At 36.9% G+C, this 26461-nt stretch overlaps 1 protein-coding gene across 1 annotated transcript in view; it reads right to left on the reverse strand.

The window, feature by feature from the left end:
- The window catches only part of CPNE8 (copine 8), a 255234-nt gene that overhangs the window by 152998 nt on the left and 75775 nt on the right, over nt 1-26461 (reverse strand). Inside the window, exons 4-6 of the mRNA XM_004390125.1 lie at nt 26238-26341; nt 20227-20266; nt 4298-4374 (exon numbers count right to left, since the gene is read on the reverse strand). Of these exons, the coding sequence (XP_004390182.1) occupies nt 4298-4374; nt 20227-20266; nt 26238-26341 (221 nt within the window). The remainder of the gene's footprint in view (nt 1-4297; nt 4375-20226; nt 20267-26237; nt 26342-26461) is intronic.

Consider the following 26461-nt stretch of genomic DNA (forward strand, 5'->3'; position numbering starts at 1 on the left):
AACTTCAGTCTTTTCTCCATTTATCATGATGTTGCTTATTGGTCCAGTTGTGAGGATTTTTGTTTTCTTTATGTTGAGGTGTAATCCATACTGAAGGCTATAGTCTTTGATCTTCACCAGTAACTGCTTCAAGTCCTCTTCACTTAGAAAATTAACTGAATTGGGCCCTTTTCAATAAGATAGATACAACACCAATACTTTCAATAAACTTACCTAAATTTAAAATACCTTGTAGATGAAGCACAGCGTGTAGTTACTATAGATCCACACCGTATGAGCAGGCTTCCAAGCTTTGCCTCATTTATGCTACCCATCCTCAGCAAGAGCTGAGAAAAAGCTAAAGGGCATCTCATCCTTTCTGATTATGTAAAATGATCATGATTCAACCGCAGCAAATACTCCCAGCATTTGCATATTCTGCCATTCATCAGCCTAGTATTTTCACCTCTGAGCATGAATTTATTTTTGTTGGTTCTAATGGGAATTGTTGAGTCAGCTGAACAAGGACCACATCTTACACTATCTTCTATTTACCACTTACCCCAACCAATATAAAAATATCAATTTTTAGCAAGTTTCAAGTCTACTATAAACATGATTTCCAACTGGAAAAATTCTGCGTAATCCAACATTTTTCTGAAATTAGAAATACAGTTTCCTTTTATGAAGAAAATAATACCAGATAAAAACTTTCAGTAAAATTATCAATTCAAAAATATGAGTGCCAATGCCAAAAAATCTCTATTCTGTTGCTCTGAAATAGAAAATTTTTAACTGTTTTTATTTTCTCTTTAAAAACATTAAAGATATATTTAAGATGACACTGTATATATAGTTGATTCTTTTTGTTGTTGTTTTGCAGCTAAAAAGATAGATTTGGTGGAAATATTTCAAGAATCCTGGTAGGCCCAAGTCATTAGACTAAATAAAATATTTGTATTTGTTTTATAGACTACTTATTGCTTACTTATTATTTTTTTTTCACTCTTGACGAGCTCTCAATTTATTGGGAGAAGATTGTTTACACCTCTTTCTAGCCCTGACTATATCTAAGGGCTATGGGAATACACAAGTGAAAAGACTGATTAAAAATGGGGGGTGAGAATGGGTTAGCAGAGACATCCTAGGGAAGGCATTATTCTAGCTCTGTTGATATAGGAGCTTTCCAGATAAAGAGGAGGTAGCAGGAATCCCAGAAGCCCAAGTGGTGCAGTGGGTAAGCATTTAGCTGCTAACTGAAAGGCTGGCAGTTCAAATCCACCAACTGCTCCAGGTAGAAAAACGTGGCAGTCTGCTTCTGTAAAGACTACAGGCCTTGGAAACCTTATGGGGCAGTTCTACTCTGTCCTACAGGGTCACTATGAGTAGGAATCAACTCGGCTGCAATGGGTTTTTAGCAGGAATCCTGCAGAGCAGAAAGCATGTGGCGAGGCTTCCAATAATCAGTGGCCTCACTACAGAGGCGTGGGGGGTGTAGATCACACTGGCTCAACACTGTCATGGGGGTGACCTAAAAATGATTGTCTATAAAATTTTTGTGCAGTGTTTCAGCAGAAATTCATTATTTTTTATAAAAATATCTCTGTAGTTATTTACAACAACAAAAACATTTTTTGTAAGCCCAGCTTACATGTATCAATATACCTGCAAGGCTAAAACTCTGTCGCAATTTACTTTTTGAACCTTCTAATGTGCTCCGATCTGAGTTGTCATTATTACTCAATTACAATCACACTTTGAATCATGTGGCTTTGTCTGCATGTACTACAAGCACACAGTTGTTTTCATTGCTGCTGGTGTTTTAACAGTCACTGATTTTATCAAATTTCCTGGTGCTTTAGCTACAATATTGTGGTAATTAGTATTTGTGAACCCATATCAATAACTTTTTTGAGAATGTAGTAGTAATTAAAGGAAAAAAAGGAGAAAAATTTAAAAAAGTCTTCTGCTCAGTTACTAATAATGTTGCAATTCAATGTAGAAAGATTTTACAGAACAGTTTTGTTGTTGGTATTCATATAATGTAAGAAATATTACATTTAAGCAATTTACAACTATATTTATTACATATTATTCTATGATTAAAATTGACAGTGAACATTACTAAGAACTCTGTACAGTCTGGGGTGGGAGGAGGTCCATGGGGAGGAAGGCTGACATCATGAGTTACCACACTGGGTGACACCAACCCTAGTGATGCCACTGCCAGTAATGACTGGAATGTTGATAAGGACTCCAAATGGCAGGAGCACAGAATGCCAGGGATGGGGAGTAACGGCCAAGGAAGCTCAAAAAGCAATTCCACACCAATTCTATAGTATGCAGTACAAACATAAACAATGGGGACTCCCCAATTTTTTAAATAAGGGAACAGAATAACATTGTCAGATCTAGGTTTTAAGCAGGACCCTTTAGGAGTAGCAGAGATGACAAAAACAAACATAAGCTGTCAATCCAAAGTCACTGACATGTCTGTCCATCAGGTGACCCTGCTTTCAACAGAGCAGACCTAAAACCCAATAGCCTCATGGGCATAAGAAGCCTGTAAGAGTTGCAGGAAGGAAGTCAGAATCTGCTAGACTCCCCAACCTCCTGAGGAGTGAGGGAAAGTTTGGAACACTACATGCATTATCTCTGAAGGTGAGTACACAGATTACACAATATTTCTACCTTTCCAAGCTTGGCAGTAATACAAAAATGTGATACTCTTCACTCCAAGTAACTCACACCAGATGCTAATGCCCTTAGACTCTTCCACTACTTGATCTCACAAAATCTTTTCTTTCCAGAGGTCAGACACATGGAGCTTATTAAATCCAATTTACCACATTTTAACTGGTTAAACCTTTCTTTCATTTTTTTTTACCTGAGGTAAAATATATATAACATAAAATCTGCCATTTTAACCATTTCTAAGTGTAAAAATTAATGGCATTTAGTTACATTTACAATGTTGTGCAACCATCAACCACTATCTATTTCCACAGCTTTTTCATTTCCTCAAACAAAACCTCTACAATCACTAAGCAATAACTCCCATTTCCCCTCCTTTCAGATTCTTGTAACCTCTAATCTACTCTCTGTGTCTAAGAGTTTGCTCATTCTAGATAGTTTATATGAGCGGAATCATGCAATATTTGTCCTTTTGTGCCTGGCTTATTTCCCTTAGCATAAAATTTTCAAGTTTCATTCATATAGTAGCATATATCATTTATTACTTACTTATTAAGGTGAGCATAAATATATTTGAAATCACAAGCTTCCAAGTACCATAATTATGTGAAAAAAAACTACACATTCTTTTCTGAAAAGGTAGCTAATACACAAAAGTTTTCACACCAACATTCAGTAGTAATTTTCTAAGAAAATCAAGTTAAATAAAAGAAGTCAGAATTCATAAACTTATTACATGAGAAGTTCTGGGCAAAGCACCAAACACACCAAATGGAAAGTTTGATTTTATACAGGGAGTGTGAGAAAGATGCCTCGGTCATCTCAAGTGTTTGATGTCAGAGGTGAACAGATATGTGTAGTTTTATTTTGTACATCTGAGATTCTTAAAAGATTGGTGGAAAAACAGATTTCAAAATTCCCCCAAAACTTTTGGCACTATAGATAACCCTTCAGTTGCTGTAATAATCTTCCTAGATCCTCTCATTTAATAAACAGTTAAGTGAATCCAAATAATCAAGATGAAGGAGGTCAGGAAGAGGAAAGGCATAGGGAAAATGTCTAGAGTTTATTTTCTGCCTTACTTAAACTGAAGAAAATAAGATCATCCCATGAAATTGAGCTAAAATGAAACATGATTACAGAATTGAAGGTGAAGGTGAAAGATGTAATTCTTAACAGTTGCCTTCTCTTAGCATTTACACATTTACTGTCTTCTCTATAGAATTTTGTACTAAAAATTACTATTAAAATCTCAATCATCAAAAATACATTTATTAAACACAGGGTATAAATGGTAGTGCTACATATTATATAGTCCTGACCCAAAAGAATAAAATCTCTTTTTCAAGAAGTACTAAATCTAAGAATGAATAGTAGAACCAAAAAGAAAACAACTCATCTTCTTGTATAAGTCTATTCGTTTCATCTTGTGAACATTTTTTAATGTGGCATATGACAAATGAAACATAAATTATCCTTAACAAGTATGTTAAAATTATTTTTTTTGGAAGAAAATACTCAAATAAGATTTTAAAATCCATTTTTGGTCTTAAACGATGTATTCTAAACCACCAAAATGGACTGACGAGTTGACATTTCATTGTCAGAATTAAAAAATACTTACACTATTGGCTTTTCCAGGCGACTTCCCTGTGAACCAACAATCTCCCCCAATGTACAAAACACTTGTCCCAGAAAGTCCTAAAATAGATAAAAGGATTAAAGCTCATTCCCAAACCATGTTTCCACCATACTTTGTACATTATATTTACATTATTTTCACTGCTGCAATAATGAATTTTCCAACTTCCAAAAATAAAGTAAGCTCAACATGTACTAACTTTAGCATGTGATTTTCTCATGAATTTTCACAGCCTTTTTTGTGTTTTTAATCATAGAGATGCTTTGTTATTTGGAGTTTTCCACCATTGCATTTCTTTCTTTCTTTTTTTTTTTTTTGATTTTTTTAACTAAAATGAAAATGGAAAAATGTTCCAGGTTTTGAATTCACAATTGGCTCAACTTCGGATGTCTCTGAAACTACTAAATTGTTGGTTGTGATGACAATTTGTGAGAGCACACGACAGTGACAGCTAACAACACTGGCACTACTTAAAGAAATGTGGTATAATACAGTGGCAACAAGCTGGGGTTCAGAGACACTGCCAGGTGTCTATTCCAGCACTGCTACTTACTACCTGTAACCGTGGGCAATTATTTAAGGTCTACATTTTCTCATCTCTAAAATGTGTTAGTACCTCCTTGATAGAGCTGTTTTGAAGATTCAGTTAGAACATAGTAAGATCCTAAAAATGTGTTAACTATAATATATTATCAAGTTCTTTAACATACTACTGAATGATTCCTATTTTTAAGACTCAGAATAATCCTGCAAAATAAGAGGTGTGTTATTGCATTTCACACATACAGAAATAAATAGTCTAGAAGGTTGATTTTCCAAGTATTAAAAAGTCAGTAAATAGAAGGGCCAAGACTAATTCAGATGTTCTGACTCTAGATTGATATGCTGCTAAGAATTTCAATACCATAAATACAATGCACCTTTACAGGTCCACAAAATAACGGCTCGGACACCATACGGTTATATAGGTCAAGAAAACATGGAAGTGTTTCAAGGAGGGATATACACCCTCCTGTTTTGTTTATATATGATTCAAAGAACTGTTTTGTCCTCAAGGTGAAAGTAGCAGATCTCCCACCACTGTGCAGTAAACTGTCCCAGGAAAAGCCCTAAGAAGGATGGATTAAGACTGATAGGAAACAAAATGTTGTTTTTAATTACTAAACAAAATAAAAGTAAACAAATGTATTTGTTAACTGTGTAAGGCATTAAACTTCGTTCTGTGGGGAATACAGAGAAATGACTACTCGCAAGTAAAAACAGCTAACACTTACCAAGAGTTTACTGATGTTCCAAGTGTTGTTTGATGTGTTCTAATCCTGGCAACATCAATACTTCCTATCTCATAGTTAGGGACTAGTATTGTCCCCACTTTACAAATGAGGGAACTGAGGCATAAAGAAAGTAAGTAACTTCCTCAGAGCCACAATGTGGACCCAATAGTCTAAATCTAAGGCTTACACACGTAATCACTATGCCAAGTCATGTTGCTTCTCTGCTTCTAATCTAATGAGAATGAACCACAAAAGTCTAACATGCCACAAAAGTAAAATCGATGTCTTTCATTAAAAGGGGGGGGGTCTAAATCAAAAGAGAATAAAAGATCACTGGAGACTAACATAGTCAGGAATATTTTCCTAAAGGAAGTACACCTTGACAGCCAGGTAGGAATCAGATTGGTGGAGAGAAGAGAGTTAGACATTCTAGTCTTAGAGAATAGATCAGCGCTACAGGCAAGAATGTAATGATTAAAGAGTGGGACTCTAGTAAAGGGTAGAAATAAAGATAAGAGCTAAGACTGTGGAGGGCCCTCTCTGCAAGGAAAGGAAGTTGGACTATAGCCTTGGGGTACAGAGGCAACTGGAAGCCTTCCAGCAATGCAGGGTCATCATTAGAACAGTAATATCCAGAAGATGACTCAGGTACCAGTTTGCAGAATTAACTGAGGAATGTGAAAAAGAAACTAGATGTCAGGTCAACCAGAAACAATAGTAGTCAATAAGAAGCAAAATGTGAAGGTCCAAACTAAGGTTGTATCAAATGGTAGGGAACAGTGCAAGGAAAAATGACAGGGTTTGGTGTAAACTCTTTTTGCACATGGTGGGGATTGCAGGCAGGGGAGAAGGAGAAAGACAGAGAAAATGACTCTAAAACAGAACTTGGTGACTGACAGAATGACGATACCAACATAAAATTGAAATCGTTTTAAATTTTACTTTCAAATTGGAAAAAACGTTAACGTAAACAATTAACATATTTAAATTAAATATTCTTAATAATAACAACATGTCATTACCAATTTCAAAGGAGCAATGGTTAGCCACTTTGCTGCTAACTGAAAGGTTGGCGGTTAGAACCCACATAGTGGCTTCGTGAGAGAAAGACCTGGTGATCTGCAACCGCATAGATTACAGCCTAGAAAATCCTACAGGGCAGTTCCACTCTATCATATGGGGTCACTATGAGTAGGAATTGACTGCACGGCACTCAACAACATCAACAACACCACCAATTTAAAAACTCATTTTACAAATACGTTTATGGATTTATATTATAAAACAAACCTAAACATCCCTAAGTCTCATGGCAGCTCATAGAGCTCAACAGTGAGGATGTGGAATTTATCCTTGCTACTCTAAGGGTCGCTATGAGTCGGAATTGACTCTACGGCAACAGGTTTGGTCTTTTGGGTTATTCTAAGTCAGGTTCGCTATGAGTTGGAATTGACTGGACAGCAATGGGTTTGGGTTTGTTGGTTTATTCTAAGTCAGCTGCAAAAAACACACCCTGGGGATTCTAGAACTCTTTTCTCAGGATACATATATTGATGAATAGCTGAAAATACTACATATTGAATGGATTTGGCCAATGGAGCAACCAGTCTGAATAAAAGCAGTTCTGTGCTACAACTACTCTAGAGAACCAAATAAATACTGAGCATGTCCATATTAGGTTAGACATACAATAGAAAACAGAAAGAGAAAATATAAGCATCATCACTGCTGAACAGAAAGGAAATTAAAATAATTAAACTGGTGAAATGTGGACAAAAATGATACAGTGTGAATCTACACACATTATACTGTAGTTTTTGCACACTCAGCCCATATAATTGTGGCATTCATGTCGTTGTTTTACAACTGTATATGTTTGTGTGTTTCCTATCAAACAGCACATTTACTATGCACAAAGCAAAAACAGCTCATATTTGTCAGCTACCCATTGTGTTGGAAACCTCTATCGAATCCAATTTTAACCATCTCAGTGGCTCACATCTCCTATCTAGACATTTTAAACAGTAATTGTAATATAATTAATTGCCCTTTAATGGATATTTTTAGATATTTTGGGTTTAATTAGATAAAAATGAAAACTAAAACTAGTTATAATATAAACTGCTTTATTGGTTCTTGCTAAGGTGCTGTGTTCCAGTTGATAAGATATTATAATTAGGTCACAATAAATCCAGGCATCTTTCCCTAACTCTAACACACACACAGTCCAAATCTAGTTTAGAGTCGGTGGAGGCTGAAAAATGTTTCAACTTATTCAACCATTTTAATTACTGGACTCTCTCCAAACTAAGAGATCAATAGGTATTTGTTGAATTAATGAATTATTACTTTATAATGTAAATACTAGACTGATAAAACTTAGTTTAGAAACCTGTGCATAAACCATATTTGTTAGTAATCCAAAAATTACCCTGAATCCAATAAGCTGTTATTGAAGCTGAAAGACCTAACAATGAGAGACTAAAGGAACAAGAAAAAAGCAGAGAGCACAGCAATGCAAAGCATTATAACAATAATATGAGTTTCCCATCACATAGGTAGCAAAAAAAAAAGCATACCAGAAAATTAAACGGAGTGTTTGGGTGACCCCTGTAACTATTTAAAACTAGATTTACTACTAACATAACCCCCAGCTCAAAATCCAAGGAAACACTGCTACGCTTAAGGTTCCAACCGATTATTATACACTTTCATGTTTTTCTCCCTTTTTGATAAGGGAAGTGTCTATCTGTATGCATGAGCATACTATAACTCCTTCAATTTTATTACTTTATTATTTCTTCTGAATCAATTTTTACCAATCAGTTTCCTCCATCTACGTGTACTATATATGAATTTAAAATTTTATATTGTAGCTTGCAACTTAGTTGTCTATATTCATGAAAATCATATTACTGCTATGTGTTTTAATAACTCCACATGTATAATGTGGAAATTTACTTAGCAATAAATGAACTGGTTTTGTTTGTTTGCTTACTTGCTTGTTTGCTTGCAGGGTACCAGCATTAATGATTCCTATATATTATTTTTTAAAAATCTCCTTTCATTCATTCCTTTATTTTGCAAAGTAGTATAATATGCTCCTTAAGAGTGAGGATTACAAGGGTCTATCATGCCTATGTTCATACACTGGCTGAACCATTACTAATGTCTCTATGTTTCAGTTTCTTAATCCAAAAAATGGGCATAACAACCTCATAGGTTGTTGGGGGGACAAAATGATAAAATATCTGCAAAGCACTTAGAACAATGCTTGGAACATGTTGAGTCCCTCATAAACATTTGCCTCCCTGCTTTTCCCTATTCCTCAGCGGTTAATAGAGTATTACTATATACTCAGAACTTACTACTTGCTACCAGATTCCAATACTGTGGCTACTATAATTATTTGAATAAAATAATATATTTTCAACAAATGCTCACTTTAAGTGTCTTTACAAAATTGGAATTTGTCTTATACACCAACTCGTTGTATACATAAACTAATACACCTGTAAACATAGATGTGTAAAAGAATAAGTTTAAAAACAATAGTATGATAAACCAGGAAGCATTAACTGTAAGTGAAGTTTATGATTTCTATACTATTACAAAGCTAATCAGCACATACAGGTTATCATCAGCATCATTCATAAACAATTTCAAAAGCATTCAATAATGTGGCATCTTTCTCCTAAAAGGTCTATCAGGATAATCTTTAAATGTCTTTCTTGTTTTATAAAGTGATCAATGAACATCTGAAAATATCATTCCCCTACTTAATAGATGATTTAGATTAAAAGACACTGAAATAGGCTTTCTGATAGCCCCGTTTTAATATAGCACAGTAATTGGGTGCAGTTGACTGTTCAAGAATTAATCATTAAATTTCTTGATAAGATAGCTCCATAATTTGCCTCCTTCTTATTACCTCTACCCATTTTGTGGTCATTTAACTGATTTTTAGCACTTACACACTAAGGCAGTCAGGACAAGAGAAAATAAGTTATACAAAAAACCTTGCTTTTAGAATATTTTACCATTATAATAAAGATAAGTGAGGAAATAAACTTTGTATTTCTTGTGAAAATTTTATTATTGGCATTACCTATTACTATTTTATTGTTGGTATTCACGCTAATATTTTTTACTTTCTTTATATTTAATTAATTTATATTAACCACATCAACCATAAAGATTGAAGTGTGACCTATAGTATGTACTATATTGTAATATGGCAATCATTTATAATAGTTGAACATGGTACTTCTTTGTTTCAGTAATGACTACTACTTTCTTAATGGTTGCTAGTATATCTATAAGGAGCCCTGGTGGCGCAGTAGTTAAGCTAACAGAGGGTCAACAGTTCTAGCCCACCAGCCGCTCTGCGGGAGAAAGATGTGGCATCTGATTCCGTAAAGATACTGCCTTGGAAACCCTATGGGGCTGTTCAACTCTGTGGTATAGGGTCGCTGAGTCAAAATCAACTTGATGGCACACAACAACAGTATATCTATATGCTATCAGCCATAAGGCAAACTCAACATGGAAGAATTAGAGTCAATATTTTAGTAGAAACAACTTGTCACATTTTAACATCACAATAATACAACTTTTTTTTTTTCAAAGCAAGGATTTGTCTTTTTAATGAATGGATCCATTTATAAACCGAAAATGCTCATCCTACCCCCAGGAGCTCAATCAACACTCCTAAATTCAGACATCAGTAGTTAAATTACAAATAAAATTTCACTAACTGTCAAAGTTCAAAGAGAATCCTAAAGCTAAATTTTATTTCTTTTCTCCCAGCACAATTGCTGATTTTCAAAATATCTCTTACTTGCTAAAAGTCCAAATAAAAGAAGTGAAATAAGCCACTGAATAAATGTTAAGCTTTCAACAATAAGTTGATGATGACTGATGTAAATTAACCAATTTTTTAAAATTATCTACAACATATATATTTAATACATAAAAACACACATGATATACAGATAAAAAATAGAGCTATACTATTCACATGGAGCCCTGGCAGCTCAGTGGTTAAGAGTCTGGCTGCTAAACAAAAGGTCAGCAGTTCGAATCCACCAGCTGCCTCCTTGGAAACCCTATGGGGCAGTTCTACTCTGTCCTATAGGGTCATACGACTCAGAATCGACTCAATGACTATGGGTTTCGTTTTTTGGTTCTTTTTATACTATTCACAAATACACTAAAACTAAGAAAAATATTTACCTTTTGTAGATGCATCACTTTTTGTAGAACACTATGTTTCATCAATAGAGAAGTTAGAAATGTACTATCTAAGAAAATGATTTGAGTATTTTCATTGCTAACTAACATGGTGAGACAGTTGACAGATCTAATAACTAGAAAATGTGCTATATATTATTAAATAATATGAAATATAGTATGTTGTACATTATGGATTAAATTGTATCCCCCCGAAAATGTACATCAATTTTGCTAGGCCATGATTCCAGTAATATGTGGTTGTCCACAATTTTGTGATCTGATGTGATTATCCTATGTGTTGTAAATCCTAACCTCTATGATGTTAATGAGGTAGGATTAGAGGCAGTTATGTTAATGAAGCAGGACTCAATCTACAGGATTAGGTTGTATCTTGAGTCAATCTCTTTTGAGATATAAAAGGGAGAATCAAGCAGAGAGGAGAGGGACCTCATTACCACCAAGGAAGAAAAGACAGGAGTGGAGTGTATCCTTTGGACATGGGGTCCCTGCACTGAGAAGCTCCTAGACCAGGGTAGGACTGATGACAAGGACCTTCCCCCAGAGCCTGCAAGACAGAGGAAGACTTTCGTTGGAGCTGGCACCCTAAAGTCTGACTTCTAGCCTCCTAGACTGTGAGAGAATAAATTTCTGTTTCTTAAAGTCAGCCACTTGAGGTATTTCTGTTATAGCAGCACTAAATGACTAAAATAGAATTTAGTACCAGGAGTGGGATGCTGATCTAACAGATACCTACAATGTAGAAATGGTTTGGGAATTGAGTAATGGGTAGAGGCTGGAAGAGTTTCAAAGTGCCTAACAGTAAAACCCTAGATTGCCTTGAAAAGGCTGTTGGTGGAATTATGGACATTAAAGACAATTCTGGTGAGGACTCAGAAGTAAGGAGGGCTGTAACACTGAACACAGCACAGACGGCAAGAAGCAGCAGCAAAGAAAAAGCAGCAGCAGAACCAGGAAACCAGCACAGACCTATGGAGTGAGAGAGCTGAGTGCCTTTGCATGGGAAGCTTCCTGGTGGAGTGGAGTGCCTCTGGGCACCTATCAGTGGAGCTAGGCTTGCCAACCCATGGAGCAAGAGAGTTGACTGCCTTCTGGCCAGGTTTACAGGTAGACTGGGGTGCCTCCAGGCACTTACTGGTAGAGCTAAAGAGTTTTGGAACATTTGCCCAAGAAAGGCAGATTCCAGGCTGGCCCAAGAGGCCCAAGGAGCCAAGAGGCAAAGAAATCAAGAAGCAGAAGCTTAAGAGACAAGGAACACAGGAAGCAGAGCTGCCTCAGTCTCAAAGGGTAGGACCATAACCTCTGGGGTCTCAAAGGGTGGAGCCATGGCCTTTGGGTTTCAAAGGGTGGGGCCACAATCTCCTAGGTTTCAAAAAATCAGAACTTCACCAACTCAGTTTCAGAGTGTGGGGCTGCCTTTCAGGAGTGCCCGAGGTATGGGACGAGATCCACTGCCCAAAGCTGAGAGGGCGGGGTTGACATGCCCGAGGAGCAAAAGAATGGGGCCTGCTGGGGCCAAGAAGGTAGGGTCAGCACTCAGATGGACTAGGAGAATGTGGCTGCCCAAACGCAATGGGCAGAGTTGTCATTCCAGTGAGCCCTGGAAGGCAGAGCTGAAGCCCAGGGCTGAGGGGCCTCCACCCAGAATCCAAAGAGTGTGGCTAATACCCAGAGTCTGGAGGGCAGGGCCATTACCTAATTGGTCTCAGAGAACAGAAGATTATTTTCAAGCCTTGAGAGCTGATGTAATGTGTTCTATTGACATGCTTAGTGCCTGTTAGCCCTTCTTTCCCTCCAATTTCTCCCATTTGTAATGGAAATGTCTACCTTGTGCCTGTTCCACCATGGTATCTTTGGAAGCAGATAACTTGTATTCTAGACTTCACAGATGAAGAGGAATTTTGCAGAAGATGAGATTTTGCACTTGGAGTTGATGTAAGACTTTTGGGATGATAAGATGAAGTGAATGTGTTTTCTATGTGACAAAGACATGAATTTTGGGGGGCCAAAGGGTGATATGTTATAGACTGAATTGTGTTCCAAAAAATGTGTATCAACTGGGCTAGGCCATGATTCCCAGTATTGTGTGGTTGTCCATCATTTTGTGATCTGATGTGATTATCCTGTGTGTTGTAAATCCTAACCTCTATGATGTTAATGAAGCAGGGCTCAATCTACAGGATGAGGTTGTATTTTGAGTCAATCTCTTTTGAGATATAAAAGGGAATCAAGCAGAGAGGAGAAGGACCTCATTACCACCAAGCAAGAAGAGCCAGGAGTGAAGTGTGTCCTTTGGACACGGGATCCCTGCAACCCCATTCCTCTTCAATTTGTCTTTCCTGGAATAGTAGATCATATGACTGTACAATTCAAAATGGCCAATCCCAGTCCATTTCAGCTCACTAATGCCTAGGATATCAATCTTCACGCGTTCCATTTAATTTTTGACGACTTCCAATTTTCCTAGATTCATACTTTGTACATTTCATGTTCTGATTACTAATGGATGTTTGCAACTGTTTGAGTCATGCCACATCAGCAAATGAAGGTCCCAAAATCTTGACTCTATCAACATCATCAAGGTCAACTCTACTTTGAGGATGCAGCTCTTCCCCGGCAGTATTTTGAGTGCCTTCCAACCTAAGGGGCTCATCTTCCAGCACTAAATCAGACAACGTTCCACTGCTATTCATAAGGTTTTTACTGGCCGATTTTTTCAGAAGTAGACTGCCAGATCCTTCTTCCTAGTCTTTCTTAGTCAGAAAACTCCACTGAAACCTGTCCACCATGGGTGACCCTGCTGGTATTGATGCTGGTAGCACAGCTTTCAGTATCACAGCAACATGCAAGTCACCACAGTATGACAAACTGACAGATGAGTGGTGGAAAATATAGTATTATTAAGTAACAATATTAAATACAACAATACTATCATGCAACATCATTATTAAATACTAAGTCCTGCAGAAGGGCCAGTTTTGCACGGAAACAAAGGCCCAACTAATATAACTTACGGACTGCTGAAGATACTGTCATCAAATCTATCTCTCCAACTCTGTCTTAAAGTCTAAGACGTACTCTGAGATCCTACTGAAAATGCAAATGGAAAATATAATCCATTTATAGACCATCAATCCTAAATACTTTAGCTTGAATATAAGGTTAGCTCGTATCATCTAATAAGGATCAGAAGGAATGCTGCATGGTGTTGTTGTTGCTGTTAGTTGCTGTCCAATCAATTCTAACTCATGGCGACACCATGCGTGAGAGTAGAACTGCACTCCACAGGGTTTTCAAGGCTGTGACCTTTCAGAACAAAGTTGCCAGGCCTTACTCTCCAAGTGTCACTCGGTGGATGTGAACTGCTAACGTTTTGGTCAGTATTCCAGCACTTAACCATTTGCACTACCCAGGAACCCCAGAGAATAACAACGAATGCTGTTTTACACAGTGCAGTCAGGGAAGGCCTATCTCAGTAGGTGACAATTAAGCACAAACTTGTGTAATATGAAGGCGAGAACTGTGTGAATATTTAGGCCAAAAGCATTCCAGGTAGGAGAAAAATCAATAACAAAGGCCCTGAGACAAGAATGTTCTTGGGTGTTCAAGGAAACGCAAGAGGGACAGTGGACTGGAGCAGAATGAGAAAGGAAGAGAGTGGTCAGAGAGGAGGTGACCAGGGGCCACATCACAGACTGTGACTTCTACCTTAAGGGTGGGGGGAAGCCATTGGGGGGTTTTGAATCAGAAAGTGGCATGACCTGACTGGTCACTTAAAATGATAATTCTGGCTACTTTGCTTCCACCAACTTCTAAATGCTGAAGTTCCCCCAATATTCTATCGTATTCTCTTCTCCACTTATACTTTCTTTAGATAACTTGATTTGGTTCCAAATCTAAAGACGAATGGTTCCCAAATTTATATCTCTAATCTCCAGTCATGGCCTAATCAATATTTCCAGTTGCATGCTCATTGGAGTCTCTACCTTGACATGATGTCTGCCTGACTAACGATCTCTCAGTCTTCACCTGTGCCTCAATCTTTCTCACCAGTTCTTCCCCATTGCAATAAACTGCATCCCCCCTGAAATATATCCAGTTGCTCTCATCAAACACCTAGAATTCATTCTAACTTTTTCTCTTACCTTCACATCTCACATCTAAGTCATCAGCAATCATACCACCAAAATATAGTCCAAATATGACTACATCTTGCCACTTCAATGGATACAGACAGCCACCAAAATGTTGGCTCACAGTCAAATTACAACAGCCTTAAAATTGATCTGCTTAATATAGCCAGCTTGCCCAATTCTATTCTCCAATTCAGCTGCTATAGTTATCATTTAAATGATAAATAAGATCATGTTATCCACCTACTTAAAATCCTCCAGTGACATCCATCAAAAAGAAAAAATTTAAACTTCTTTTTTTAAAACCACGGCCTAAAAATCTCTACATCATCTGAAACCTGTGTAGCTTTTCCAAACTATTCCATTCTACTCTCATCATTCATAATTCTCTATGTATGGTAGGCATTTTTCTGTCATGCCAAGATTCCAAGCTCTTTTCTGACTCAATGCCATTGTACTACTGTTCCTTGTGCCTAAAATGCATTCCCCCTAGATTTGTAATAGCTCTGTCCTTCTCATCAATAAGTACACTCAGGGTGAGAACTGGTACAGAACCATGCTGCCTGATTAAGGGAAACCTAAGCTTTTAGCTAATGTTGCTTCCTCAATCACTCTCTCCATATCAATATCTTATTAATATAAGTGCTATAAAGGAAATAAATTAACTTAATCTTTTAGTTGTAGTTGTGTTCATTGAATAAATCTGTCCCACCCCATTCTCCAAACTCTAAAATGTAAGCTATTTTGAGACAGGGACCCTGTTTGTCTTATTTGTTGCTATATCCCCATCCCAAGAATAGTGTCTAGCATATATTTATTACCTGGATGACTGTAAGAGTATATATACATATATATATATACATATATATATATAAGAATTCAGTTCAGTTATATATAGGTAAAAATTGTCTTGTATTCTAACTAAAAATCTCATTCCAGTTATAAATCTGTTTCTATGAAAAAAACGTACTTCATGGTCCAGACAATTAACTTTCATATGAAATTTTGAAATACAATTGATCTACATGTGCAAGTTGGTATGCATATTTAGAAAATATATTGAAGAACATACACACCTTCATGGAAGGCTACTGCTTTGGGGCCAAAATAATCCAGTGAGCCACTAACACTTCTTCTGAAGCAAAGATTTTAACAGCTATCTTCTGAGATCAAGGAAGTGAGTATATGTATTTTTGATTGCCTCGTGAGTACGAAAACTAGTACATAAAGTACAGTTTTGATGTTAACTGGTCTAAAATGCTAAGCAGAATTCTAGGTGTACCAATTATGGGCTTATTATATCTCTTCATTGATGATTTGGCTGATTCAATTAAGTTATGCTAATGAAAGTATGTTATGTAGTTCTGCTAATGGCATTAAGATGAGTGGGTACACTAGCACCTTAGAGAACAAGCCTAGAATTTAAAATGCCATGTTTTGTTCACAAGGCCTAACACTTACGCAGAAAAACATATTTTTGCAAAGATACTTCCTCAGAGAATCATAAAAGAGATAAATCCTCTGAAGGAATATATCCCTGGATTCCATAAGGCTTCCCCTGGAGTGCAATGGTTTCCCACTAAAAACTTCCTGACCCTCAACAGAATCAACCAAAGTTACTCTGTTTCTTTGTGTTCCACTCTCTTCATATTCATTTGCAATATTAGAAATGCAAAGTACAATTCAACATTAGAGCTCCACTCTCCCCAAGAGTAAAAAAAAAAACTGATCCAAGATCTTTCAGTACTGAAAACCAAATGAAGTCATCTTGAAAAGAGTTTCATTTTTAATTATTAGAAATGAAAACGAAGAAAAAAAATATTTTATTATTGCCAGTTCATGGAGTCTCTCTTGCTACAAAACCCTTTTTGTAAAAGCTAAGTGCCTGCACTCTACATGCAAGCCTGGGTACTTAGCAGTCTTTCCTATAAGGTTCCAGTTTACATTTCACTCTACAAAATTGCCAGGCAGACAATCATGCTTTTAAAGAGTCATATCTTTAGGGAATAGACTTTGCTTGTTTATTGGTTCCTCTGATCTCCCAAAAGCCTCATGAATTCTTTTTTGGTTGAATAAGTTATATGTGCTTTTATTTAAAATCTGTACTTGGATACCTTTAAATAGGGAAGGGCTTTTGTTATTCTAACAAACATTCAAAGCAGTTTTGGAAAAATTCAAGGTAATTTTTGGAACTGTTCAAAAACACATGTCCTCCCTTTTTTTTTTTTTACAGTCTTCACCCAGCTCTGGTACTTATTAACTGATTTGCCTTGTCTTCTAAATACATTTAAGAAATATAACACAGAGAGTAATGTAAAGGATAGATTGGAAATGTGAGATAATATAGACTACCAAACCTATAGGAGGCCATCACAATAGAGTTCAGGAGAAAGGTAACAAAAATCTGAACCAAGACAGTAACATAAGAGAAAATAGAAGGGAGAAAGAGAAACAATTCTTTGCTAGAATTAACACTAGACGTGGTGTATGTGACAGAAAAAGAAGGTTCAAGACGCATCCAAGTTTTCTAACCAAGTAAACTGTGTTGATCATAACTCCCAAGATAGGTAATATGGGCCAGGAACAAGACTGAGATGGAAAAAGATTTTGAACTTTAGATAGATTTTACTTTTAGGCTTCTGTGAAACATCTATTAGGCATTATTTAATAAGCAGATGGAAACTTGGACTTACTGAGGGATATAAATGGATAGCTATTCAGGAGTTAACAGGTAAGGAATGGAAAGGGTTGAGAACTCCCAATTAGAGTTTATACTGTGAGATGAGATGAAAATTGAAAATAACATGAGAAACAATATTAAGGAATAAAAGGAAGAAGAGAAGCTAGAAAAAATGATAGATAATGAGTTAACAGGGATGTAGAAAAAAGAAACAAGGGAGAAATTTTTATGGAAGTCAGGGGAGGTGAGCATTTCAAGAAGAGTCGTCAATTGTATCCAAAAATGAGAGGAGGTCAAGTAAGGTAAGGAATGAAAAGAGGTCACTAAATCTTGATCTAACCTCTGTGAGAGAAGTTTACGCAGAAGTGAAAACCAGAACATAGTAAGTTGAAGACAGAATGAAAAGGGAGGAAGTTAACATAGAATCCCAGCCTGTTCTTTAAAGAAGTATAGTGATGAGATAGTAAAAGAGATATCATGAGAGTAAAGCAGAATCAAGATAAGAATTTTTAGGATGGGGGAAACTTGAAACTTTTCTTGTGGGAGGAAAAAAATCTCTTAAGATATATAAATTCATGACTTCTAAGAAGCATATCTCTTATAAAATCATTGCTGATTATTGAAGAAGATACAGTCAGTCATGTTTGAGGTACCTTCCTAACCCATATACTACTCTTTTCCCTGAACTCTATACAACCATATTGGTAAAGACCACATGTTACCACCTTCACACTATTCCAACCCCCTGGAAATAGTCTTCACCTGCCCAGTTATTATGCGCTCTGAAACAGAGAAATTATATTCAGAGACAGTGGACACTTGAAGTCTACATCCAGTCAGGACTAGGGTCATTTTCCTATGTGCACAATGGTGAATAAACTTAGAAAACTGGTCTTTGGAGAGACGTACAAGCTCAGACAACACACATCGTCGAGAGAATATGTGGCCCCAGACAGAGAGAAATGGAGAGAACAGCTATCTCAGTCCCGACCCATGTTCCTGTTTCCAGCTCCAGTTCCAATGGGGACAAGCAACACTGCACATTTATGAGACGCTCCTCCATGTGAGATAAACAAATGCATTTTCCTTCCTTGCAACAAAATAATTTTGACCAGAAAATGTGACTCGTTTTTTGATTCTTCCAATGACATCTGGAAAACTTACAATACAAAGTTGGGCAAGCAAGTTTTAAATGTCTAGTCCCAACGCTATAAATCTTATCCTACGGAGCAGGAAGGAGGCATGGCAATGGCAATGAACTTTACTGACTGGGAGGAATGAGCTTATTACAGCATTTTTTTTCAATTTGTAGAAGAGTCAATCACTTAGACAGAACTGTTTTTTGAATACTTCTTCACATGATTCTACTCTAACCTTTCTAGCAAAATAAATACCATAATACTTTTAACGAAGGAGGGGGGCAGTTAATTGTAATTTTTGGCATTACATCCAGGCTCCCAGTTTCCCCAAATCTTTTCTCCTAGCTTGTGATCACCCCTTAAATCCCCACTCTTCTCTGACTTATGACATTCCCCCTCATCAAACAACACTGGAAACCATATACCCATATATTCTAGTTAATAACCTACAAAAATGGAAAAGTGAAAAATCTCATGCTCCTGAGCCTCTGGATACTAACGTTAGCCTAGTCTATCTCCCAATCCTGTCACATCTGCCAGTTCTACACCTAAGTACTCAGATTACACTTTGAATTCAGTTGAAGTCCTTTCAGAATGCTGTTTTCACCTCCATTCAGCCTTTCGCCCTAGGTCTGGCCTAACTCCAACCCCAAAGCTCAATAAAGAGGTGGCTCATAAAATGAGTGCTTAGCCAGAATATTGCACTTTCATCCCTCCCTTCCCACCTCCATCTCTGTATCTACCTGGCTTTGACACTCCTATGGCTCCTGAAGCTGGAAGTTTCCCCAGGTAATAGTCATTGCCTGGTGAGCAAACAGGAATGGGGAGGAAAGAAGATCAGGACCTAAAAAAGCTGTAAGTGACTTCAGGACAGAGACTGTATATTTTTTTCATATTGTAGCCTCAGAAACTGGCATGATGCTAAACATTAGGAGGTATTCAAAAAAATATTGTTGAACAAATTAACTACAAGGAAGGCAGCATGACAAATCACTTTACCTACACCAGAGTACTTCCCAATCTCTCAGAAGTAAAGCCTCCCAAAAGACACAGTTCACAGTTTCATCCTGCTTAATTAATCTTATTCAGCTTCAAAGATTAAAGGGTACTGTCATCATTTCTTTGGGGAAAAAAAAAAAAAAAAAAGAAGGCAGAGGAGGGGGAGAAAAATCTATTTCACTTACTAAAGGTATCTCTATTTTAATAAGCTCTTCCAAAATGTTATTCTAAGGTTCCTTAAAATTGCCATTTATTTTTTATGATGCAATCACATTCCTGAAAAGTTATGGACATAAAACTTTAATATTAATAAATCATCATAAATATTAATCATAGTTCATCGTATATTATAATTTCTATTATAAAATCATCATTAAAAAAACATAAAACATGAACTTACATGTATACAATCAACATAAAAACGTGAACTTACATGTTTGGATAAGTTGGGGCTCTTTGAATCAACATCATACCTAAAAGATTAAAATATAAAACTTAACTTATTTCCACAAAATACAGCTAGAGAAAAATGTCAGTATTTTTCAAAATACATAAATAATATAAAACTGAAAAAAAAAGTATCAATGGTGAGAAAAACTTAGTAAATAGAGAAGTTTCTCATAACCTGTGGCCTATATGTCAATGGTAGAATTCATATTCCCTGAATTCTTTTATTTCTATAAACCTAAGTCCTAATATTTTCACAGTTATCAATTCTGTTGTTTGATAAGAAAAGTTTAAAATTCCTCTTTTCTGTGAATCGACACTATCCTAATACTGCTCAACTGAGTTCAAAATTCTAAAAAAAAAAAATCTGTCTTCTCTCTATACTAATAAAAGATAAACAGGTCCTGGTATCAGGCTGTCATTGGTGGCCATTGTAATACTTATTAAATACCTTAAATGGTATTGTTGCAAAATTTATTGTAATAAGACACTACTTTTCCCTAACTACAGGACTTGGGAAAACCATGTATTTTTTGGAAAGAGAAACGCATTTGCATAGGACTGCTATGTGTTCTGTTTTCCACCAGCTAGCATTGGAAATAAACGATTTCCTAGAGATACAGTGGGATAACATCACTCACTATCACTTTAGTCCCTCCATTTAAAGAGTTTGTAGAAGTGGAGAGATGGCTAATTTCAATTTACTGAACTCTTGAACAGGGAAAGACATGTACTGGCTCCAGTCTTTCCCCCACTTCACATTCCTTGAGCATAGCTTTCTACAAAAAATTAACTTTTTTTTTTTCTTTTAAGGCTAATTAAAGTCTTCTCTCTCACATAACAAGAATCTTTTCATTAAAAAAAAAAAAAAGCATCTCAAACAATAAAAAGCAAAGAAACAGTCAAAGCTCGTTGAGCGCATTGGTAGGGGCAGAGAGAGGCGCATTTACTCCCCAGCAAAGAATGTCTACCAAAAACTAGCTTGATAATTGCATGATGTAAATACCTGCCTCAGAAGAATTACAAATTATTCCCCTGCACATCAGGGCATGCTGATCATTCTCCACAGCTGTAGCCTAGAATTTTAAATCAGCAGTTTGCCAACATCTACCATAGATTTGGAGCCCCGGTGGTGCAGTGTGTAAGAGCTTGACTGCTAACCAAAAGGTCAGCAGTACGAATCCACTAGCAACTCTTTGGAAACCCTATGGGGCAGTTCTACTCTGTCCTACAGGGTTGTATGAGTCAGAATCGACTCAATGGCAATGGGCTTGTTTTTTTTTTTTTTTCGGTACTATAGATCTACAGATGTTACTGTAAGAAAAGTATTTCTTATCCAAAAAAATACATGACAGAAATTTTAAAGGAAGAGACTGAAATCAGCAACTGCATCAATATCAAAGGTGAAGGATAGCTGCTGGCTCCTTCTCAAGAATCTACCCTGGAAACAGTCTTTCTGAGAAATAACATGCTGAGTATAGATCAGGTTAGTTAAAAGAAGTTAAAAAAAAAAAAAAAAAAAAAAAACGAGTTCTGTTGTTATCACAAAGAGCTTAAGTATTTTCAAATACAATTCTCTGTCATTGTATTTAACAATCTTTTTTTAAAATGCTATTATCTCAAAAACGTAATTTACACAATACTACTGAAGACTTTAAGTAATATATTGAAGTATAATGCATTCAAAATTACCACAATTTTTCTTTTAATGGAATTTTCCTTCTAACTTTTCTGAAAGTATCAAAACTACCCTGGTCCTCACTCTCACAGATCAGATCATAAATACTATACCCTGTGTGCACACACACGTCTGTGTGTCTGTGTGTACATTTATGAGTGCCAAATTCTCCCTAAGGAAGACAGAGTCTATTGCAAGGCAAGAAGCTAAGTTGTCTCCCCTCAGGAGGCTGCATCCCACCGTGCCTAAATTTATTAACAGGAATTTTGTAAACATTATCCTGTTATTAAGACCTTATTACTAGAGGCATTGGTGGTTAAGTGGTAGAATTCTTGTCTCCCGTGTGGAAGCCTCAGTTTCAATTCTCTGTCAATGCACCTCATGAGCAGCCACCACGCATCTGTCAGTAGAGGCTTGTGTGTTGCTATGATGCTAAACAGGTTTCAGCGGAGGTACCAGATGAAGACAGACTAGGAAGAAAGGTCTGGTAATCTACTTCCAAAAATCAGCCAATGAATACAATGGTCAGATCTGCAGCTGATCATGGGGACAGCGCAGGACTAGGTAGTGGTTCATTCCATTGTACATGGGGATCCTCATGAGTTAGGGCCGACTCAACAGCAGGTAACAACAACATCTAGAGTGCTGAACTGGCAGTAATTGATCTGGATGGGTCCTAAGGGAGTAACAGATGTTGACTGGAATTTTTCCTATGTTTCTGCATTACAAAAAAAGCCCAAAGCTGAAAACAAAAGCTGCTAAGTATTCTCACTTGCTTAGCTCAGAGCAGCTGGTGAGTCACTAGGCTTAGGGCAGACCCTACTCCTCACAGCCTGGAACCAGTCCTTGGCCTTATGAGTGCAGCACTGATAAGGTGACAAGCTATCCCCTTTCTTTTTTAGGGGAGGAAGGGAGATTCTTTTCTCAAAGCCAAGTGACGGGGAGCTCGAAATCCGTGGTGCCTGCAAGAAAACGAGGCCAGCATCTGGTTCCCTAGTCAGATGCTGCTAAGCTACAGAATCTGTCTGCAGGTCCACCCTGGGGCTGCCAGCGAAAGAGAATGTAACCTGTAAGTTCTAGAAAGTGCTTTCTAAGAGCTAAAGAGCATGGGACAGCGTCCTTTTTAGTCTCTCCTCTACAATGAGCAAGACAAGCAAGGTACTTGACCACATAAGGTCTAGAGATGTCAGAAGGTGGGAGACCCACCTCTCTACCTTCAAATCCCCCCTGTCTTTTGCAAGTAGCTGGAAGAATAGCTCCAACTAGGGGAAGAGGAAGTGAAGAGCTCTGAATTAAATTTGAGATTAAAAGTTAAAGTGAAGAGTACCTAACAATTAATAAAATGAAATGGTCTAATAAACGAAAGTGGCTGAAAATTCATAAAATTAGATCTTGACATTGGTAAGGGAGCCTTTAACCAATGGGGAAAACTGGAATTGACAGTGTTGAGAAAACATTGGAGGAAATAAAACAACTACTTATTTTCTCCCAAAGTGTTAAGATCCTTCAAAAACAGGTTATAATAATATACATCTCAAAATTATCACCATTTTATTTATCAGGAAGGAAAATAACTTGTTAAGTAAGCAAAATCTAGACTCATGAAGCCTTTGTTGGTGTTTATTGGGTAACTCCACCTCATAAATTGTTTGGTGAATTAAACATGATTAAATATGTGAATGAGTCTACTGCAAACTATAAATATTAGTGGTAGTATTGTTATCACAGAATCATCTCTTTTTGTCTGTGCTCACAAAACATATACTAACTCTCGCTTCATGAGCTTGTGTAATTATTTCATTTAGTTTATTAATAACTGGAATATATTAGCAACTGAAACGTATTAAATTACTTATATATTTCTTCATTCCATATTCCCATCAGTGAATATATTGAAATTTTCTTTTCTGGTTTATTTTTATTTAATTCCCTGAAACATCCATAGGCGAAGTTAAACAATGTTGTTGATGTATTATCAAACACGAGAGAAGTACCTTAATTTCTATCAATGCCCTATCTAACTTCCTTCCCATGCTAAACATTCCTAGTAAGCTTGTCAAGCATCTGATATAAATATCAGGGGTCTCCCTAACCTAATTTATGCTCCTCTGGATTCACTAATTTGTCAAAATGATTCTTGAAATGCCATTCACTGAGATAGACATCATATTTAAATGAGGCCTGACCAGCACTGAGTGTTCATTTCTTTAACTGGACACTACTGCTCTTAGTGCTACTTAAAATCCATTAGCTTCCATAGCCTCCTCTTCAGCAGATATGAGTAAGTGATCGCTACCCTCTGTGTAAGAAGCCTCCATATATGGAAATCTTTCTTTTGCTTCCTCTCTTCTGCACAATGACTAGTCCAGTCTTTCGATGTTTGTTGGTCTTACTGTCTAACATTTGACTGCTATCATCCTTTTGAGAGTACCCTTTTGTTTCTTTCATTAATAATTACAAGTATCAGGTGATGAATCACGAGCAGCACATGGGCTAAAGAAACCAGAACAAGCAGGGTCAAAGTGAGGCAATAGTGTGGGAAAAAAGGGTAAATACAGTGACCTGGCAGGAGGTACTCATGGTGGTGACAGGGGCCAACTGTCTCTTTAGAGAGATTGTTCTAAAAATCAGAGTTAACAACCAGACTAGGAGTTCAGAAAAGTAATAAATTTTATAGGAATTCTAAGTTGGTCTCAAAGATTAGAATCAGTCAGTGGGAAGGCTTGTCCAAACCCTTGTATCCTAACATTTGACTCTAATTTAAACCAAATCAAAACCCTGCTGCCATCGAGTCAATTTTGACTCCTAGTGACCCTACAGAACAGAGCAGAATTGCCCCATCGAGTTTCCAAGGCTGTAATCTTTATGGAAACAGATTGCCACATCTTTGTACTGTGGAGCAGCTGGTGGGTTTGAACCACTAACCTTTTGATTAGCAGCCGAATGTTTAACCACTGAGCCACCAGGGATCCCTGAATAATTTATCCACCAAAAATAAATAAATAAATAAAAAAGACTTGAGATTTATATACAAGGATACTCACCGCAAGATTACATATAGTAGTAAAAATGGAACCAGCCAAAATGTCCATCAGAAAATGTTTGGTTAAATAAATTGTATTTCTTGCAAACAATGGAAACTATGCAGCCATTAAAATGGATGAGATATATTGGTGCAGCGGTTAATGGCTATGGCTGCTAACCAAAAGGTCAACAGTTCAAATCTACCACTTGCTCCTTGGAAACCCTGTAGGGTAGTTCTACTCTAAACCCTAATTGATATCACCTTATAAACAGACTGACTTCAGCATTCTCTGTGGACAGGGAGTTGACTTTAAAGATAATCTTTTAATATGTCTGATTCAGAATCAAAGTAACAAGAACATTTAAAATGCTGGCTCTAACATCCAGGGAAAATTAGATAGCGCCTTAGGAACATGAGGCCACTCAGCCATACCATGGAAGGACGGTCTGCTGATCCACTTCTGTAAGATTTTACGTTGTTAGCTGCCCTCAAGTCAGTTCTGACTCATGATGACCCCATGCGTGTCAGAGTAGAACTGTGCTCCACAGCGTTTTCAAGGCTGTCACCTAACAGAAGTAGATTGCCAGGCCTGTCTTCTGAGGTGCCTTTGGGTGGGCTCCAACCTCCAAACTTTTGGTTAGCAGTTGAGCACTTTACCGTTTGAAAACCCTATGGAGTACAGTTCTACTCTGAAACACATGGGGTCATCCTGAGTTGGAATGGACTCAAAGGCAAGAGGTAAAGGATAAAATAGCCAAAACATTGGGCTCAAATATAGCAAATATCATGAAGATGGCATAGGACCAGGCAACGTTCCATTCTGTAATATGTGAGGTCACCATGAGTCAGTGCTGAGTCAATGGCAACTAACAACAAAGGATAAAAGGAACCTATATCTAGACAGGGATCCACATAAGATGCTAAGAAGCAGCTCAGAGAAACTTAAAGAATTGAGAGACATGAGCCATAGGAGTGGATGAGATACCCTGGAGTATATGTAGAATTTATAAGAAACCTATTGAAGTGTGAGATGGTTTGACAGACTACCCATATATTCTGCCTGGCATTTCTACATGGTTAAATTGTTCACTATTTCTTCAACAAGCATATGACAGAGAACCATAAAATGCAAAGCAGTGCTGATGACTGTACTCTGGCAACACTCAGAATAGAATTAATTTGGTTTCCTGTCAATATAATCTAGGATTCAGTGCAACCATAGGACCCAGCCCGGTATTTCTAAAATTACTTATAAAATCCAATTTTATAAAATGAAAGCATTACTAGAACTTACAAGTCAAAACGAAGATTCTCTCTTTCTTCGAAAAAGTAGTCCAGAATAAATTTTCTTACAAAATCAGGATTTAAAGTATTATCAATTACTTCAGTTCTTCCAAACTGTTGAGAAAGAGCAAGAGAGAGAGAAAGATTAAAATCAAGCCTTGCATAGTTATTTTTTACAAGAATAGTACATAGTATAAATATAGTCCCTTTAAAACATAAGCAATAAATATCCAA

This window comes from Trichechus manatus, unplaced genomic scaffold (genome assembly GCF_000243295.1).
Source record: "Trichechus manatus latirostris isolate Lorelei unplaced genomic scaffold, TriManLat1.0 scaffold00285, whole genome shotgun sequence".
NCBI lineage: Eukaryota > Metazoa > Chordata > Mammalia > Sirenia > Trichechidae > Trichechus > Trichechus manatus.